Source organism: Artemia franciscana, chromosome 5 (genome assembly GCF_032884065.1).
Source record: "Artemia franciscana chromosome 5, ASM3288406v1, whole genome shotgun sequence".
Taxonomy (NCBI): domain Eukaryota; kingdom Metazoa; phylum Arthropoda; class Branchiopoda; order Anostraca; family Artemiidae; genus Artemia; species Artemia franciscana.
In genome coordinates, this window is record NC_088867.1 from 15,103,505 (window position 1) to 15,122,662 (window position 19,158).

General features: G+C 36.3%; 1 protein-coding gene across 2 annotated transcripts in view; it reads right to left on the minus strand.

The window, feature by feature from the left end:
* Window positions 1–19,158, minus strand: part of LOC136027013 (collagen alpha-1(IV) chain-like) — a 202,717-nt gene that overhangs the window by 31,196 nt on the left and 152,363 nt on the right. For both annotated transcript variants that reach the window (XM_065703915.1, XM_065703914.1), the window contains exons 24-27: window positions 17,091–17,190; window positions 4,194–4,379; window positions 2,469–2,764; window positions 462–540 (exon numbers count right to left, since the gene is read on the minus strand). In XM_065703915.1, the coding sequence (XP_065559987.1) occupies window positions 462–540; window positions 2,469–2,764; window positions 4,194–4,379; window positions 17,091–17,190 (661 nt within the window). The remainder of the gene's footprint in view (window positions 1–461; window positions 541–2,468; window positions 2,765–4,193; window positions 4,380–17,090; window positions 17,191–19,158) is intronic.

The following is a 19,158-nucleotide window of genomic DNA, read 5'->3' on the forward strand; positions in this document are numbered from 1 at the left end:
AGAAAACTTGCTTTTTTTTATGTAATAGTGCTTTATTTAATGGTGCTTGCTTAAAGTATGCAGCTCGTTTTATTTGGCGTTTTACGGACATTTTGGAAACCCTGTCAACCAGTGAAACCGCAAGCAATTGTTTCTTCTGCAGAATACAGGAAAAGAGTTTCTCCAACAATCTCATTAATACAAATTTTTAATTCGGAGTAAAATGCTAATATAAATTAATCTTTTGCTGGTAATTTAAAAAAAAACGATTCATGCTGCTTTGTGCCTTACCTCCGATTAATTTTTCGTGGGCTCACTCGCATTGGTCTCTGGAATATTCACGTATTTATTGCAAAGCTGATTCTGTGCATACTAAAAACGATACCTTTGCAAGAATATTTTGTTGACTATTATTGTTATTACTGAAACGATTACGGTAAAAGAATAAGGGTAATCATATCCCTATTAATTATATAAATTACCTGGTACTCCGATATCTCCTTCATCTCCTCGAATGCCCTTGTCGTTATCGCTAGGTGACCCAGTATTGCCTTTCATACCCTAAATAAGTTTTTGCATTAAAAGACATAAGTTAAATAAACTTCGGATAGTCTTAGTAAATATGCATTTCTGTTTTTCTAAGGGGATCTATGAGCAAAACAAAAAATTTTTAGTTATTGCTGGTGGATGTTTTTGGGTAAGTAGCTTAAGTTCAAATCCAATGTTATTGGAAAATTGAATATTTTTCAATGGTAAGAAAATAATAAAAAAAAAATTCTAAAGCAGATAATATTTTTATTTCCAGTGCAGTTCTGAAACTATTGTGTTCAAACAAAAAAAAAAAAACAGAGTATTTCAGCTTTAAGCGTGAAAGTATTTATTTCCTGAAAAATAGAAAAAAACTTTACACTGAAGAGCAAAAAAGCAACAATACTCCTCAGTTCCGAAAATTTGTTTCGAACAAAATTATTTGATGATTTATCATAGCAAAAAATATATATATAAACAAAATAAATTAAAAAAATCAAAACATCATAAGAAAACTCTAGTTCCCGTATATATTGACTAGGAAAACGATCCCACCCAGTACAGTGAAACTTAAAAAGCAATTAAATTATGTGGTAAAAAGAGAGTTGAAGGCTAGCACCTCAAGAAAAAGAATTTTTTACTTCAAGACTTAAAAAGCAATTAAAAATTTATGATGAATATCAGTTCAAGCCCATTATCTTCAGGAAAAGAATATTTTTGACTTTGGTGGTTAAAAAGAACTTCGTTATAAGGCAAAATAGGTTGAAAACAAAATCTACAGGAAAATAACATATTTGACTTTTGAGCAAGGAAGTACTTTGTGATGAGCATAATTTCTTGTTTTACTTTCTCTGCTTATTTTCAAATTATCTTATCTACTCAAAATAACACTAATTATGAACATATTTTCTTTTGAAAATGGCTCCGTATTTTTTTTGGGGAAAATCGGTGATTGGGGTTGTCCTGGCAAAAAAAAAAAAAAAAAAAATCTATGAAGGTCACGAGAAAATTTATTAAGAGCCTTTATTTTGGAAAAGAAATTTATATGAGTGACGTCATATTTATGAGCACATTTCAAGAGCATAAATACGTCATTTCCACCTCAGGAGTGGTCGTATCGTTTTAGTATGTATGACGCATGCAAATTTATTTTATATTTTGTTTTATGCTTGTTGCAAATTTTTTATAATTGGTAAGGTGGAGCACCTATCGAAAGCTTTTTAATGGTGCTAGGTCCAATAATTGAAATCCATGCCAACTAGTAAAAGTCTTCAAAAATAACATTCAAAATAAGATCAGCTCTATCCGTGTTGGAATCCCGCAAGGCAATGAAACCTAAAGACCAAACTAGAAAAATTCCACAATTCACGGGATTGGAGGTGGGTTTTAAACAATGTGCCTTATCGGGTTCTAGAACCAATTATAATTTTAAAGCCCTTCACCCTGGTCCGAAAACCCTATATGTATAACACGACCCCAAAAGTTAATGAAAAATTAATGAATTTAAGGGATAAATTGTTTTGGGCAGTTTACTGCTGCACCCAGGTATTTTGGGATCTATTTCGACGGACCTAATTGTCTGGTTTGGGTGTCTTATGGAGAATGGCGTTCAAGCCTGAAAGAAAATGACTTAAATTTGTCAAGTATTATTACTTTTTTCTGTTTTTCGGACTTGTTTCTTGTATATAGCCGTAGGCTTTCAAACATGCGTATCTATGCAGGTATACTAGACTGAGTATAAATTACTTTAAATATTGTCAATACGTGTTAGATAGAATTTTAGATGGCTGTCAATGCTCTATACATTAGACAAAACCTGTTGACACTGAAGCCCAGAACTCCGTTCCAAGTGTTCAAATAAAATCATTTCTAATACCTTGAATTAAAAAAGGAAAATCTTAAAGTGAATATAATAAAAAAATAAAATCCTTCCCTTATATAAAAAATCTTTTGATACATACTTTGTTTCCAGGTAAACCTATGCCTCCAGCTGATCCAACAAATCCGTTTAAACCTCTTTGGCCCTTATTTCCAGACACTCCTCGCCGACCTTGGGGTCCAATATCACCTCCTTCACCTTTATCTCCCTTGTATCCTTTCAAAGAATAGCCTTCTTCACCTTTTATTCCTGAAAAACCTTGAGGTCCTCTAGGTCCAGTGTCTCCCAGAGATCCCTTTCTACCAAGATCCCCTCGGTTACCTGTATTACCTTGCCTTCCGGGTGGACCTTTAGGCCCAATCTGATAGTTTTTAACACCTATAAAATATATGAGATCAGCAAGTTCATTCTTTCAATAATGGAGGAGCAAAAAAAAAAAAAATATATATACCATAATTGGCTTTTTTGTCATTTCAGAAGTGATAATTTATGAATTCCTCGATAAGATTTCCAAAACAAAGTTGAAAACCATTATACGAATAAAAAGAAGCCCAGAAGTAGTAAACTTCTTCCATAACTACGTATTTTCTACTACCTAGAATGTTCTAAAGAAAGGCTTTCCATAAAAAATCTCTTTAAGGAGAGTAAAGAGTGGTATCAAAACCAAAACCACACACACATAAAGTCATAAAATCAGTCAAACTGAAAAAGAACGTAAATTTTTATGAATAATTAAAATAAACCTAAAATGAATAGAAACTAGAAGGAATAATTATATTTACATTGAAAATAAAGAGCATTATAGTTACTGTATTAAGCACAAATAAATGCCCATGTATTTTGGCAGCCAGAGCGTAGAGAGACCCCTTCACAGTTTTTGTTTGGCATGTCTTCCCATGTTCCTGAGTAATTTATTAATAGTAGTTGAGTGTGAGCATAAACTAGGTATTCTCGTGGAAATTTGAGGTTGAAATATCTATAAATTTGTTTTATTTGTTATTTAAGGAGTGTCATAGATAAAATAGTAGTTGAGATGGGTTGTTGGCCAGTTACTGGAATATATTATTTTTTTTCCTGTGTACAGAAGTACATGTTGGACGTTAGAGTTTGCGTAACGAACAAAAAAAAATTTCAGCTTTTATTGTTTTTAAGTTTGCAAGCAATAAAAGGATGCTCCTAGAAAAAAAAAAATTGGGTTAAATTTTACGTTTTATGGGAAAAGATTGCCGCATTTGTTTGTATAAATAGCGGCAACGTCAATGTCAACTGGGAGTCAGTATATAGAGAGAAAAGTTGTTTAAAGCCGAACCAGCATATCTTTAAAGAACTTTTAATGACTGATTTTCTTTATTCCCAAATTTATTTTTGAGGTATGCTATGTTGAATTGTTAGAGGTGTTGACAACTTTCTTGTGCAACCGATGCAGAAGAAGCAAAAAAAAACAACAAAGTGTTGCTGATGGATCAGTTTTATTGTCGAAGCCAACCAAAGGTTAAGGAAGGTGTAAAGGTGACTTAAAGAGCGTATCATCAAATTCTTTTTCTTTTTATTCCATTGGCACAGGGCATTTTCGATTATTTTACAGGGTTGAAAACCAAGCTGGATAAGAACTGAAATACAAACGCTGCTGTGCAACAGTTTTGTCACTGAAGTCAACCAAAGGGTGCTGCAACACTTTATGTTGTTCAATCTCAATATGAAAAAGGACAACAGAAATATCGCCATGCAACTACTATTAACGCATTTTTAGAATAAGTTCATTATACTGAAATTCCAGATTTCCCTAATAGACATAAAGTTCACTAACCTTTCTCTCCCTTTTGTCCAGCTGGTGAAATCCCAGCGGGACCAGGAAGCCCTGGAATCCCAGGAGTACCACAAGATCCTGTTTCGCCCGGTGGACCCTTTGGTCCTTCATCACATTGTCCGCGTACTCCATCATAACCCATATCTCCAATGGCACCTTTTTCACCAGGTCTATTGGCTGGGAACCCTAGAGAAGACAATGAAACATAAACTTTATAGCAAGCAGTAGAACAGGATTTATTTTAGATGCATTGCACTCATTTATGTTGAGAGGCATGGCTGCTTGTCACATTTGAAATTAAACCAATTTTACTGTGCTACGAGTGGAAATTTACGAGTCAGGGGATTATTTCGCACTTCTTAAACACTGATAGCAACCACCTTCAATGGCATATAAATGGTTCCGTCTGCCCAAAAAGTCACTTCTATGCTTGAAACTGTTGATTTATACCAAAATTCCTAGATGTTACATCATGAGTACCAATTCACCAAAATATTGGGGGGGGGGGGTTGCAAAGATTTGTTTTCTTCTTGCTTAGTGAAGACACACAAACTGACTTCTTTAAAATCTAATGTAACAGGAATTTTCCGTATTCATCCAATTATTTTTAAATAAAATTAAAAAAAAATTATTCAAAATCGAGAAATTGGGCAGTTGCTCCACTCCTCCTTCTAGTAGCAACCCTGGCAGAAGGGCTCACCAGACCATTCAAACTTTGAACAGAAATTAAGACAAAATTAAAAATTAAAACATTTCAGACAACATTCAGAGTTGTTGACAATGGATTAAAAGCTGTTTTTAACAGAATGTCAACCATTTATTCGATAAAAAACTTCTCTGCGGAAAAAAAAAAACAACATTAAAGTGTCCTTAAGCCTTAGATCCTCTTCTACCTCCAGAGACACTCAGGGCATCAGTAGAAAGCTACAAATCGTCTCCTAGGTGTGCATCAATGTGGGTATCGTCCCACTCGGGGACTACGCTTATGCAGGGGCATATTTATCTCGTTTGAGTGTCTTTTAAAGGGTGATTTTTGGTCTTTATCATCGTCTTAGGCCCTCATGTGAATTGATAGAGGACAAATACGAAGCCTGCTTGTTAAAAGGAGAAACTAAGAATTTTTGATTACATTTAAAGAGAATAACTTAAACTTAAAACAAACAAAATTGTCGAATACAGTGCAACATATCGACTTAAATCATTCGGTTATATTATTCTCAATCTTAGTGAATATATATTTCAAAAAATATCATTTCACCATCGAAGTTTCAACCTCTTCCATTCCTTTCATTCTCTCTTTAGCTCAAAGACTTCTGATAAAAATTTTAGAATTATCATCTAGTCCAAAATAGTCAAAAAGTCTAATAACTGTACTTACAGGGATTGAACTCAATTTTAGCAAACAAAAATTCTAGCAATACTTAATTTGAGACTGACCTGGTTGACTGCTGTGCACCTCTATATTTTTGGGGGAGGGGCATTATCGTTTTCCAAAGTGGGGAAGTTTGAAAAAGAAATTATTGGTCATAGAAGTCCCAAAATTTGCGATTACTTAACAATATATTTTCTTCTAATTTTTTTTTTAAATACCTGATGGACTGGCAGACTTTTTCTTATGCCTCATGACGTTGCGTTTTTTATTGCCACAACTTGATGGCCTGGCCATCGAAAATTTTGTTTTTGTTGCCTTTTTTATTTTACGGATAGCATTAATACTAAATTGAATCAATTGTAAACTGTATGTATCAATTTCTTTTTCATTGTTGTCTATTTCTACTAACTTGTATCATAGCTTAGTAACGTCATATCTTATTTAATTTACTTATTATTTTTAACTTACTTATTATTTTGTTAAACTTACTTGCTATTTTGAACTTATTTCTATTAAAAGAAATCACAGCCTGGTAATGTCTTTGCTTATTTGATTTATTAATAATTTTTTAACTTACTTGTTATTTTATTTAACTTACTCTCTATTCTTAACTTTCTTATATACCTTATACTAGTGTCGTTGCTTCATCATTATTTAAGTTGCTTTTTCGCCGTTAACTGATTCATAGTGAAAAATTGATAAGTCAAACGTTTCTGTTTTTTTTTTATTTTATTTTTTTTTTTATTATTTTTTTTTTTTAAGGCCTCTATGAACCTCGGTAATTTAGTTTTTCAGGGGAAAAAGAATACTTTTTTGTTTAAAAGTAGAAACCTGTGATCTGTTAATGCTAAGCTTGTTGATAATGATGGCTTAACACCCTTATGTGGTTCAATCCCGATTTCTAGGGATATATTCTTGTCCTTTTATTCTTTATTAATGAAAAAAAATTCCACAAAATAAGTTTTTCAAAGAAAAGTAAAGAACTCCATTAAACCAAAAATGAACCAAAATAGAATAAAATTATCTACCAATCGTAAAACTACCACGTATCAGCATCGATAAATAGATGAAACTTAAAACGAACAGAAACTAAAAACAAATAACCGAGTCAAACTCAAAATGAGGAAAATTAACATGAGTAGGGCTCAAAACCCCGATACCTTCCCTTGGCCAGAATATAATTTGCACTTTATTAACAAAACAAAAATGAATTTTTATAGTCAGTTTAATATACATATTCAGATATTTATTCCTTAAAATGTTAATAATACTTTATTTACTAAACTTATAAAAGTGAAAAAATTTAATCTTTATTTCACACTCGAAACTGTACCTAAGATATTGCTGACATGCCCTTCTGACAACCCTAAGGTATAGCTGTATTAGTAGTCACAAAAGTAATATTGCTACTAAACGTAATACAGTTAGCCATTACTATGACATTGTCGATATGCCCTTTTGATAAACTGTATATTCATATATTCCTTAAAATTTACATCTTATCGCTCTTAACCTTACACGTAGTCAAGATAGTAGTAATTGGAGCAATAGTAATAATAGAAGAAGAACTAGTAAATGTAAGAAGTGATTTTGTGTTTCCACCGTTTAGCTTGAAGTCGTTGATCCATTTTTGGATTTTGTTTGGGTATCAACGAAATGCGTCGTTGCCAAATAAAGGGAAGGTGGCATAAGGACCTGTGGTATCTAAGATAAGGAGAGTCTTGCGTAATTAATTTGCTTTGTTTCAAAATAGAGCTCAGTACTAAAACTAACTTTATTACTAACAAGTTTGACGAAGGATACAGATAAAACGGAGGTGGATTTGTTAAACGCTTTCCAGAGGAATTGTCCACGGATTCTTGTGGGTACCTGTCCCTTCCTGTTGGCGATTCTTTCCTGTTTGTTTGGACTATAATGAGAGAAAGTTTGAGATGGCAAGTTCTTCTCCTTTAAGCTTTCTCTGATAGTTCCAACTTAATACACAAATCAACTCTGAAGATACGCTATTTTGACTATCCAAAATACACATAGTGTATTTTGTTGGTTCAGATTTGCCATCAATATTCTTTCAAATTTTTCCTTCATAGAAAAACCTTAAGAGTACCATTATCACAGTAGTTTCGGTGGTAGAAGAAGCAGTTGCAGTGTTATTGTTGTACTAATAGTAGTAGTAAAATAGTAACAGCAGTATTAATAGTGATAGTAGCATGTGTATATTGCCTATACGTCAGTTAAACTTCGCTTTCATGATGCCCCGGAAGTTTAACCTTGACACATTAAGCCATTCCAAAAATGTTGTTGATGTGCGCTTTTGACACCCCTTTTGACGCATTTTTCACATTGACGCCTTACAAGTTGTTGCGATTGAAGTAGTAAGCGGAGTAGTTAGTATTAGCAGTAGTAGTATTCTTAAAAGTAGCAACGGTATTAATATTAGCAGAGGCATGAATATATTACCTTTTTGTCAATTGATCTTTCTCTTTGAGTATTATCTAAAAGTTCCAACTTCATACCCAAATCCATTCTCGAGATACCACCTTTTGACATCTGCATGCGTATAGTCAGGAATAATTACTAAACCTTTCAGTAGTTCTGAAAAATTGATATCTCAAAACTTTGTTTAGATATGTTTTGGGAAACGATGGGCGTGGTGAGGGGTTGCTCTCAAATCACTTTGACTTATAAAAAGGGCACTAAACTTCCAGTTTCAAATAAAAGGAGACCCAGCTGAACTTTACACTACAACCTGTTTCAAAATAACCGTGTGTGTCCCCATAAGACCCTTGTTCCAGGGCTCTTGGGGGTTGTGTCACACCCAGAGGTATTGTTATATGTTCTTTGGAGTATTTTTAACAAAATAGCCACGGCATATATTTCAATCAGATGTGTTTGGTAAAAAAAGAGTTTTCTGGGAGGGGGAGCTAGTTTCCCTCCATGAATTTTGACTCTTAAAAGGGAACTAGAACTTCCAATTTTAACCAAATGAGCCACCTCTAAGGTTTACACAGCCATCTCTTCATCAAGACCCTTAAGTACCCAAGGGGCGCTATTTAGAACCCTGGCCCCCAGGCTCTGCTAGTTCTCATCAACCCCAAAAAGCCTTGATGCATCTCGAGAAAACACGACATGTGTGTGTGAGTGGGGGGGGGGATAGCTGCGATTTGATCACTTTGTATCTAAAAAGGGCATTAGAACCTTTTATTACCAATCCAATGAGTCCCCTCCAAAGAATATTAGACCACTCTTTCTATATAAACCTTATATACCCAACGGCTAAATTTAAAACCCTAGCCCTGAGAGATGTGGGGGGATTGTCTTCCTCAAAGACATAATTTCTGGATCCTTCAACTACGACAAACAAAATGGTTATCTACAAATTTTTATTGGAGATATTTAGGGAAAAGATGGACGTAGGGGGGGGGGGCTGGTTGCTCTCAAAATCACTTTTTATTCTTAGAAAGGGCGCTATGACTTCTAATTTCAAATCAAATGAGACCCATCTGAATTTTATACGACTGCCCATTCCATAAGAACCTTATATGCCCTCAGGGCATAATTTACAACTGTTCCAGGTGCTGGGGGGTTGTGTCAAGCCTAAAAGCGTTGTTATATGGTCTTTGGACTATTTTGAATAAAATCGCTCTCTCACAATTTCTATCAGATGCGTTGGGTTAAAAGAGGGTTTGCTGGGGAGGGGGGTAGTTGCTCTCCATCACTTTTTACTCCTGAAAATGAATTAAAACTTCCAATTTTCAACCAAATGAGTCTCATCTAAACTTGAAAACCATCCATTCCATAAAAACCTTAAATGTCCGGCGGCACAACTTACAACCCTCACCCCCAGGCTCTGGTGGTTAGTATCAACCCCAAAAACCCTGTTATATGATCTTTGAACTATTGTGAGTAAAATGACTGTCTCAAAATTTCTATAATATATATTTTGGAAAAAAATGACGTGGGCGAAGGGGTAACTACCCTCTGATCACTTTGACTCTTCAAAAGGGAACTAGAAATTCTTATTACCAATCCAATGAGTCCCTTCCGAAGTATATGCGACCACCCTTTCTATAAGGACTTTATTTGCCGTCAGGGCATAGCTTAGAACCCTTGCCCTGAGAACTGTGGGTGCGGGGTGTCTCCCTCAAAGACATAATTTCTGGACCCTTCAACTATGCTGAAAAAATTCCTATCTCCAAATTGTCATGGAATCTCTTTGGGGAAATGTTGAGCGTGTGGAGGAGCTGGTAGCTCTCAAATCACTTTTGACTCTTAAAAGAAAACAATAACTTCCCATTTTTAAGTCAAATGAGTCCCATCTAAAGTTTATACGACCACCCATTCCATAAGAACCATATTGCTCCCCGAGCAAGGATACATAACTTACAATCATATCTCCAGGGTGCTAGGGGCTTGTTCCCAAGCTAAAGGCATTGTCATATGTACTTTTGACAATTTTGAACAAAATTGCTATATCACAACTTCAATCAGATTGTTCCGATGAAAAAAAGAGTTTTCAGGGGGGAGAGCTAGTTGCACTCCATCACTTTTGACTCTTAAAAGGGAACTACAACTTCCAATTTTCAAACAAATGAGCCTCCTCTAAAGCCAAACAAATATCATTTTCATAAAAACCTTAAATGCCCTTAGGGCATAACTTACAACCCTCGCCACCAGGCTCAGGTGGTTTGTACTAATCCGAAAAGCCTTGTTATATTATCCTTGGACTATTTTGAACGAAACAATTGCATCAAAATTTCTATTTGATGCATTTCAGGTAAATACAGCGTGTTGGGGGGGGGGGGGGGTAGCTTCAATCTTATCACTTTGACTGTTAAAAGAGTGCTAGAAATTCTGATTACTAGCCCAATAAATAACTTCTGAAGTATATACAACCACCATTTCTACTAGAAACTTATATACCCCAAGGGCATAACTTATAGCCCTTGCCCTGAGAGCTGTAGGGGGAGGTGTCACCCTCAAAGACAGAATTTCCAGGACTTTCAACTACGTTGAACAAAATGGCTATCTCAAAATATTGACTGGAAGTGTTTTGAAGAATGATGGGCGTAGGGGGCCGTTGCTCCAATCACTTTCGGTTATTAAAAAAGATTCTAGCCCTCAATTTTCAATCAAATGAGCCCTTTTTGAAATTCTTACGAAAAATCCTTCTATACCAAGTGCCCCAGTCAAAAACGAATAATAAAAAAAACAATAAATAAATAATATTTTGTGCCAACATCTTTCTTCACTTTGGCAGTACTATTGCGCTGCTTATGATAAGTTAGCAGTGCATTTGGGACGCGGCACGCTTGTATGTATTGTATTCTCAAATTAAGCATTAGCATAATATTCTATGGACTACATGTTATTTCTATCATCAAAATTAATTTACAACAGTATTTTTGGGTGTGGAGAAGTATGTCTGTGCTAATTGCATTTCTGCGTAGTGAATTTATAAATATGCTCAGTATCCAATTCTGATTCCATTTCCGACTCCATTTCTGCTTGCCATACTAGAATTATAAGTCCACTGCTCAGTACCAGCCTCCCTCAAGCCATTCAGCTATCCCCAGGTGATGATAGGGGAACGCTCTCAGACAGGTAGGGTACCTCTATAGGAAACAATGACCAAGAATGTCACTGAGGGTCCGTAATACAAACTGGGACAGCCTCTCCCAGAGAAATAAATACAGGCAGGGGAGCAAGAATCCCCCCACAAATGTAGACTCAGAAGGTCAAACCGGTGTGGACATGTCCCATGAGTTACAAACCTTCCCCAAGTAATGGGTTAAATTACATGGTGACGCAGAAAACCATCGTGAGGGTATCATCCATAGGAGGACAACTCTCTTCCCTCTTGAGGAGTAGCACCCCTTGAGTAAATTATAGTCTAGTAAACAACATAGGAATCGCACAGGATTCTGATTGATAGATATATTTCTGGGCTGGTTTATTTTGGCGTGCATTTTTGGCTGGAAATCTTCTTCCTAGCTAATTTATCTGCTACATCTCCTAATACCTCGCTCTTTACGCTAAAGTATTTTTAGTAATGTCAACTATTTATTCTAGGGTTTTTGTGATTCAGGGGTCATTCTTAATGAATTGGGCCAAAATCTAAGATTTAGTGTAAAGAGAGAGGTACTGACGAGGGGGCGAACCCTCTCATATGTGTAATAAAAACATGAGAATAAAAAATTCTTTACGTAAGCTAGTTTATAAGTTACGTATATCTTTTACTAATAAAAAGATTCGTAAAAAATTAAAAGTTCTAGTTGTCTTTTTTATTAACCAAAAAATTGGAGGGCAACTAGGCCTCCTCCCCCGCTCTTTTTTCTCAAAATCATTCGATCAAAATTATGAGAAAGCCATTTAGCCAAAAAAAAAAAAAATCCAAATTTTGTTTTAATTATTTATCTGCGGAGAGCCAAAATCAAAACATGCATTGATTCAAAATTGTTAAGAAATTAAATAAAAAAACAAGTTTTTTCAACTGAAAGTAAGGAGCGACATTAAAACTTAAAACGAACAGAAATTACTTCGTATATGAAAGGGGCTGCTTCCTCATCAACGCCCCGCTCTTTACGCTAAAGTTTTTTACTGTTTTAAAAAGAAGAGTTGAGAGAAAGAGTCAAATTATAGCGTAAAGAGCGGGGCGTTGATGAGGAAGCAGCCCCTTTCATATACGAAGTAATTTCTGTTCGTTTTCAGTTTTAATGTCGCTCCTTACTTTCAGTTGAAAAAACTTGTTTTTTTTTATTTAATGAATAAATAAGATGCTAAGTCTTGTTTAGGCTTGGAAGGTGTTGATAATAAAATACTAATCGCTCATTTTATGAATTAAAAAGTAGAGGGTATCAGTTATAGTAGTAAATGCCCTGCAAACCGACTGAAGGAGATACTAGTGACTCAGATAAATTTCATTTACAGTTACAGAAGCAAATTGACTGGATCCCAGGTAGAAATGTCTTGTTTTAATAACAAGATTTTAAGCGCAGGTTGGTATAAACAGGGATAGATGGTATCCAAGCCTAGGTAAATTTGGTGTACACCAAATTTCTGTCAAATTTGAAATTCTGTCTTTGAGGGTGACACCTCCCCCTACAGCTCTCAGGGCAAGGGCTGTAAGTTATGCCCTTGGGGCATATAAGTTTATAGTAGAAATGGTGGTTGTATATACTTCAGAAGGTATTTATTTGGCTGATAATCAGAATTTCTAGCACCCTTTTAACAGTCAAAGTGATAAGATTGAAGCTACCCCCCCCCCTCCCAGCACGCTGTATTTACCTGAAATACATCAATAAACAATCAAGAGAGATAAAACTCTACAAAAAGAAAACTTCAAACGAGACGACGAAATACATCAAATAGTTCAAAGACAATAGTTCAAAGATATCGCAGGAACACTGCGATATCCTAGGTCGATACGATTGTCCATGGGAAAAGAACAAAAAAAAACAAAAAAAAAAAAAAACAAAAAAACGAATAAACACGCATCCGTAATCTTTCTTCTAGCAAAAAATAAAAATTCCCCATTTCTGTAGTTAGGAGCTTGAAACTTCTTCAGTAGGGTTCTCTAATACACTGAATCTGATGGTGTAATTTTCGTTAAGATTTTGTGAATCTTAGGGGATGTTTCCCCCCTTTTCGAAAATAAGGGAAATTTTCTCAGGCTCAAAAATTTGACAAATGAAACATATATATTAGAAATTAACATAAATAATATTCTTTTGATGTATCTATCGGTATCAAAATTCAATTTTTTAGAGCTTCGGTTACTATTGAGCCGAGTCGCAAGTTTTTAAAGTGTGGGGACCAACACATCTTCTCAAGTTTACACCAAAGCCCTTAATCAGAGGCTTTGGGCAATCCTAGTCCCATCCTGGTCACAACATGGTTTCCATCACTTGGCGATGATTTTCTATCAACAAGAGTCGAAGTTCTCCACAGAAAATTTCAAGCCTATTACCTCCGACGTATTATATATTCATTCTTTTAAATATGATGCTACTATGGAGAGGCAATAAATGAGTCTCATCTAAACTTGAAAACCATCCATTCCATAAAAACCTTAAATGTCCGGCGGCACAACTTACAACCCTCACCTCCAGGCTCTGGTGGTTAGTATCGACCCCAAAAGCCCTGTTATATGATCTTCAAAATATTTTTTTAGAAGAATTTTATGCATTTCAGGTAAATACAGCGTGTTGGGGGGGGGGGGTCTTCAATCTTATCACTTTGACTGTTAAAAGGGTGCTAGAAATTCGGATTACCAGCCCAGTAAATACCTTCTGAAGTATATACAACCACCATATCTACTAGAAACTTATATGCCCCAAGGGCATAACTTACAGCCCTTGCCCTGAGAGCTGTAGGGGGAGGTGTCACCCTCAAAGACAGAATTTCAAATTTGACAAAAATTTGGTGTTTGCCAAATCGCAAAATACATATAATAGAAATTTTGAGACAGTCATTTTATTCACAATAGTTCAAACATCATATAACAGGGCTTTTGGGGTTGATACTAACCACCAGAGCCTGGGGGTGAGGGTTGTAAGTTGTGCCACCGGACATTTAAGGTTTTTATGGAATGGATGGTTTTCAAGTTTAGATGAGACTCATTTATTGCCTCTCCATAGTAGCATAATATTTGAAAGAATGAATATATAATACGTCGGAGGTAATAGGCTTGAAATTCTCTGTGGGGAACTTCGACTCTTGTTGATAGAAAAGCATCGCCAAGTGATGGAAACCATGTTGTGACTAGGATGGGACTAGGATTGCGCAAAGCCTCTGATTAAGGGCTTTGGTGTAAACTTGAGAAGATGTGTTAGTCCCCAAACTTTAAAAACTTGCGACTCGGCTCAATAGTAACCGAAGCTCTAAAAAATTGAATTTTGATACCGATAGATACATCAAAAGAATCTTATTTATGTTAATTTCTAATATATATGTTTCATTAGTCAAATTTTTGAGCCTGAGAAAATTTGCCTTATTTTCGAAAAGAGGGGGAAACATCCCCTAAGATTCACAAAATCTTAACGAAAATTACACCATCAGATTCAGTGTATTAGAGAACCCTACTGAAGAAGTTTCAAGCTCCTAACTACAGAAATATGGAATTTTATTTTTTGCTAGAAGAAAGATCACGGATGCGTGTTTATTCGTTGTTTTTTGTTTTTTTTTTGTTCTTTTCCCATTGACAATCCTATCGACCTAGAATATCGCAGTGTTCCTAGAATATCGCGAAAAGGCTCATTGGAACGGAGATTAAAAGTTCAAGTGACCTTTATAAGTAAAAAAAAAATTGAAAGGCAACAAGGACCCTTCCCACGCTAATTTTTTCAAGTTACCAGATCAAAATTTTGAGATAACCATTTTGTTCAGCATGGTCGAAAAATCTAATAACTGTGTCTTTTAGAATGGCTTAATCCCCCGAAGTTCCCGGGGGAATGGCTGCCAGTTGTGAATTTTGCCCATTAAATATAGTATTGGCTATAGGGAAGTATACTGACGGGGATACTGACATGGGGTATTTTTTTTGGTAGAGGGGGTAAGTTGAGGAATACGTGAAAGGATCTTTTCATGGAGCAAGTTTTCATGGGAGAAGAGACATTGCTATGAAGGAGGCACCGGATTTCCCATCATTATTTAAAAACGATAAGAAATTAAATTAAAAAACAAGTTTTTCCAGCTGAAAGTAAGAAACAACATTAAAACTTAAATCGAACAAAAATTATTACGTACATTATAGTTTAGCCCCCTATACAATACCCTGCTCTTTGCAGTAATTTTTTTTTTTACTTTGAAAAGGGCTTTTTATTCCAATTAAATGGCCTTTGTGATTCAAAGGTCATTCTGAAAGAATTGAAATAAAATTTGGACTTTACCGTGGACAGATAGGTAATGACAAGGGGGCGAACTCCCTAATATACGTAATAACTTCTGTTCGTTTAAGTTTTATAGGAGGATTACAGTGGCAGGGCGTAATAATGTTTCAGAAACCCATATTCCAGGGGTAGGAAGCATGAAATTAGGTGATAATAAATTTATTTACTCGGGCAGGAAGGATGGGGTACATAAACAAGGAGTAGGGCTAATGATGCATAAGGAAGCTGTAAAGTCTTGCTTAAGCTGGGAAGGAATTAATAGTAGAATAATAATCACTCATTTTACGACTAAAAAGTATAGGGTATCAGTTACATTAGTATTTGCTCCTCTAAAACTGTCTGACGGAGCTACTAGTGACTCCGGAAAATGTTACTTGCAGTCACAGAAGCAAATAGACAGGGTCCTAGGTAGAAATATGTTGCTTTTATTTGGAAATTTCGACGCCCAGGTCGGTAGATATGGCAATACAGAGTCGCCTAGTCTACAGAAATTTGGTGTAGGAAAAGGAAAGATTAATGTTAACAGACTACTTCGGTTTTGTAGGTATAGCAATCTAGTTAGAACCAATACGGTGTTTGGTCGCAAAATGGTCGATAAATTAACGTGATATTCACGTAATGGTAAGACAGTAAGCCTTATTAATTATTTTATTGTAAACCGAAGATTGGCAGGGTCAATACAGGATACTAAGGTAAATAGGAATACTGTTATTGACGTTAAAAGTAAGGATCACCATCTAGTGGTGTCTAGTGTTAATTTAAAGCTGAATTTTTGGAAGGATAACTGCCTCCCGGAAAGTTATGATGTTGTTAAGCCAGTAAAGCTGGTGGGAGCAGTGAATATGTTAAAAGTAGGATAGCAAAGGCTCAGGGTGTTTCTTAGCTAAAAAAAAAGTCTGGAAGAATAGGAAGATACGTCTATTGAATATATTAGGTTGGAGGAGGAGTGTGCGTAGCTGTGTTGGCCTTAGGTGGCTTAAAGGATTTGGCCTTTCTTCTTCCACCAGACCTTTTCTTCAAAATTCAACTTTTTTTTATTGCATGAAAATATTGGTGGTGAAAACCATCTCTCGCAATCTCTTCTCTCAACAGACGTCTTCTTTAAAGCTCAAATTATTTTATTCCATATAGCGATATGCCGAGGGCAAGAGCCTCCTTTCCCAATCTCCTCTCGCATCACACCCCTTCTCTAAAGTTTATATTTTTTCATTATATGGGACATGTTGCTGAGGTCTAGCACCTCTTTTCCCAGCAGACGTCTTCTTTAAAGATTAACTTTTTCTTACGTGGGATACGGAATTGAAGGTGACCACCTCTCTCCCACCAAAACTCTTTTTTCAAGTTTAACTTTTTTTTAATTAGATGGGACAGGGTTCTTTGACGACTAGTTCCTCTTTTAGTGTCCTCTGCCACCAGGCTTCTTCTTTAAATTTTATCTGTTTCTTATTACGTGGGACAGAGGTATAGACAGGGAATATGATACCGAGGGTTACAGTCACGCTGAAAAAATCCAAGTAAAAAAGATGAGCATGCACTGATCTATTTAATTCCTCGTATTCATGTTGTATGTTGTCTACTTTATAACATCCCAGGAATGTAGGCCAATAGGAACAGACTCTTGTGAAGCAAAAAACTTACCTTTTGGTCCCCTTGGCCCAAGCTCTCCTGATTCTCCACTTTGACCTGGAGTACCATCTTCACCTTCCATTCCCCGAAATCCCTTTTCTCCGGTTCTTCCCTAAGACAGATTCAAAGTTTTAACAAGTTTAGCATAACAAGTAATCATACTATCGCATTGTAAGCCTAAGCTTACGATTATTACAGGTTGTTTGCGTTTTCAATAGGAATCTAATATGGAATCTTACTCTAACACTCTGACAATATGTTTTAAGAAAAAGACCTGATAATATAGAAATAAGGTCTAGTAGGCTCCTGTAGGTTACTACATCTTAAGAATGCTATTAAAAAATAGGCCTAGTTCATGAGACTTTGTTCATTTTTATATAGGACTAGCTGTTGGGGTGGCGCTTCGCGCCATCCCAACACCTAGTTTTTGGAGGCGCTTCGCACCCTCCCAAGCCCCCCCCCGCGCGCTTAAGTCGTTACGCGCCATATTAGTTACGCCCCATTGTAGTCGTCATTTATATTCCCTGTGTCCCGGTTGTCATTTGTGTCCCGGTGCCCCGGTCTGTAATTTCTCTTCGAATATTCCCTGTGTCCCGGTCATCATTTATTTATCCCCTCTGTGCCCCCGGCGTCCCCGTTGTAGTTGTGTCCCTGTGTCCCGGTCGTCATTTATATTCCCTGTGTCCCGGTCGTAATTTGTGTCCCGGTGTCCCAGTCTGTAATTTCTCTTTGAGTGTCCCGGTCGTCATTTATGTTCCCTGTGTCCCGGTGTCCCGGTCGTCATTTGTGTCCCGGTGTCCCGGTCTGTAATTTCATCAGTTGACAAACATGACGTCAGTCGACAAACAACTCATGACGACATACAGCTCAATCCTTATAATGACGTCAGTCGACAATCATGAAGTCAGTCGACACACAAACATGACGTCAGTCAACAGACACACAAAAAACAAACAACTTATTTTTATATATATAGATTAGACCACCCCTTTCTCTCCTTTATTAGTGGCTTATTAGTGGCCGTCAGTTGTCTCTCCTTATGTGTTTCCTTAAAAGCTAAACATCTGGCTATAGCTAAAGGATTGAGAAGTAGTTATCTTCCAAGAAGAAGTCCAAAACATGTAATGCCAGTCTATGCTGAATAATAAAAAGAACAAGTCTTTTCACCTGAAAGTAAGGGCAGCATTAAAATTTACGACGAACAATAACTATTACGTATGTGAGGGGGTTTGACCCCTCGTTAATCCCTCGCTCTTTATGGTAAAGTTTTTTTAGTACTCTCAAAAGAACTATTTATTCTAATTAAACGAATTTTGTGATTCAAAAGTCATCCTTAAAGAATTGGGAAAAAAATTCAAACTTTAGTGTAAACAGCGAGACATTGACGATGGGTAAAACCCCTTCGTATACGTAGTAATTTATGTTCGTTTTAAGTTTTAATGTTGCCCCTAACTTTCAGTCGACAAAAATTGCTTTTTTTATTTAATTGTACAAGGCCTGTCATAATAGTTTTATGAGTCTGTTGCTCATTTGGGGCCTCCCGTAAGCCACTCGGCGTGTCCTCAGTTGGTGATAGGGAACCGCCCTACAAATATATAAGGTACTTCTATAGAAGGCACGGACCAAGAAGGGGTCTTGTACCAGGGGTCCATAATAGAACTTGGGGCACCCTTGCCCGAGAACACAAATACAGAAGGAAAAGGAAGAAGGCCCCTCAAATGTACACTCAGCAGGGCCCACCGGTTCGCGGATACCTGTGGATTACATATCTTCTCCTAGTAATGACTTAAATTGCATGCGTGACGCAGAATACCATCGGGGGAGGATCGTTATAGGAGGACAACTGCGGCAGGGCTTAAGGTTCAGATCTATGGACAGTGGCCTCTGAAAAGGGTTTCCTTGACCCTTTTGAGAGTGGTGTTCCTCAAAGAAACCATATCCTAGTAAACGACACAGCATTTGCACAGGATTCTGACTAATGCATAATTCTTCTGGGTTTGGTCTGTTTTGGTGGGCGTTTTCTGGCTGAAAAACCTACTACAAGTAATAATACTTGTAGGCATGAATATATAATGAGTCG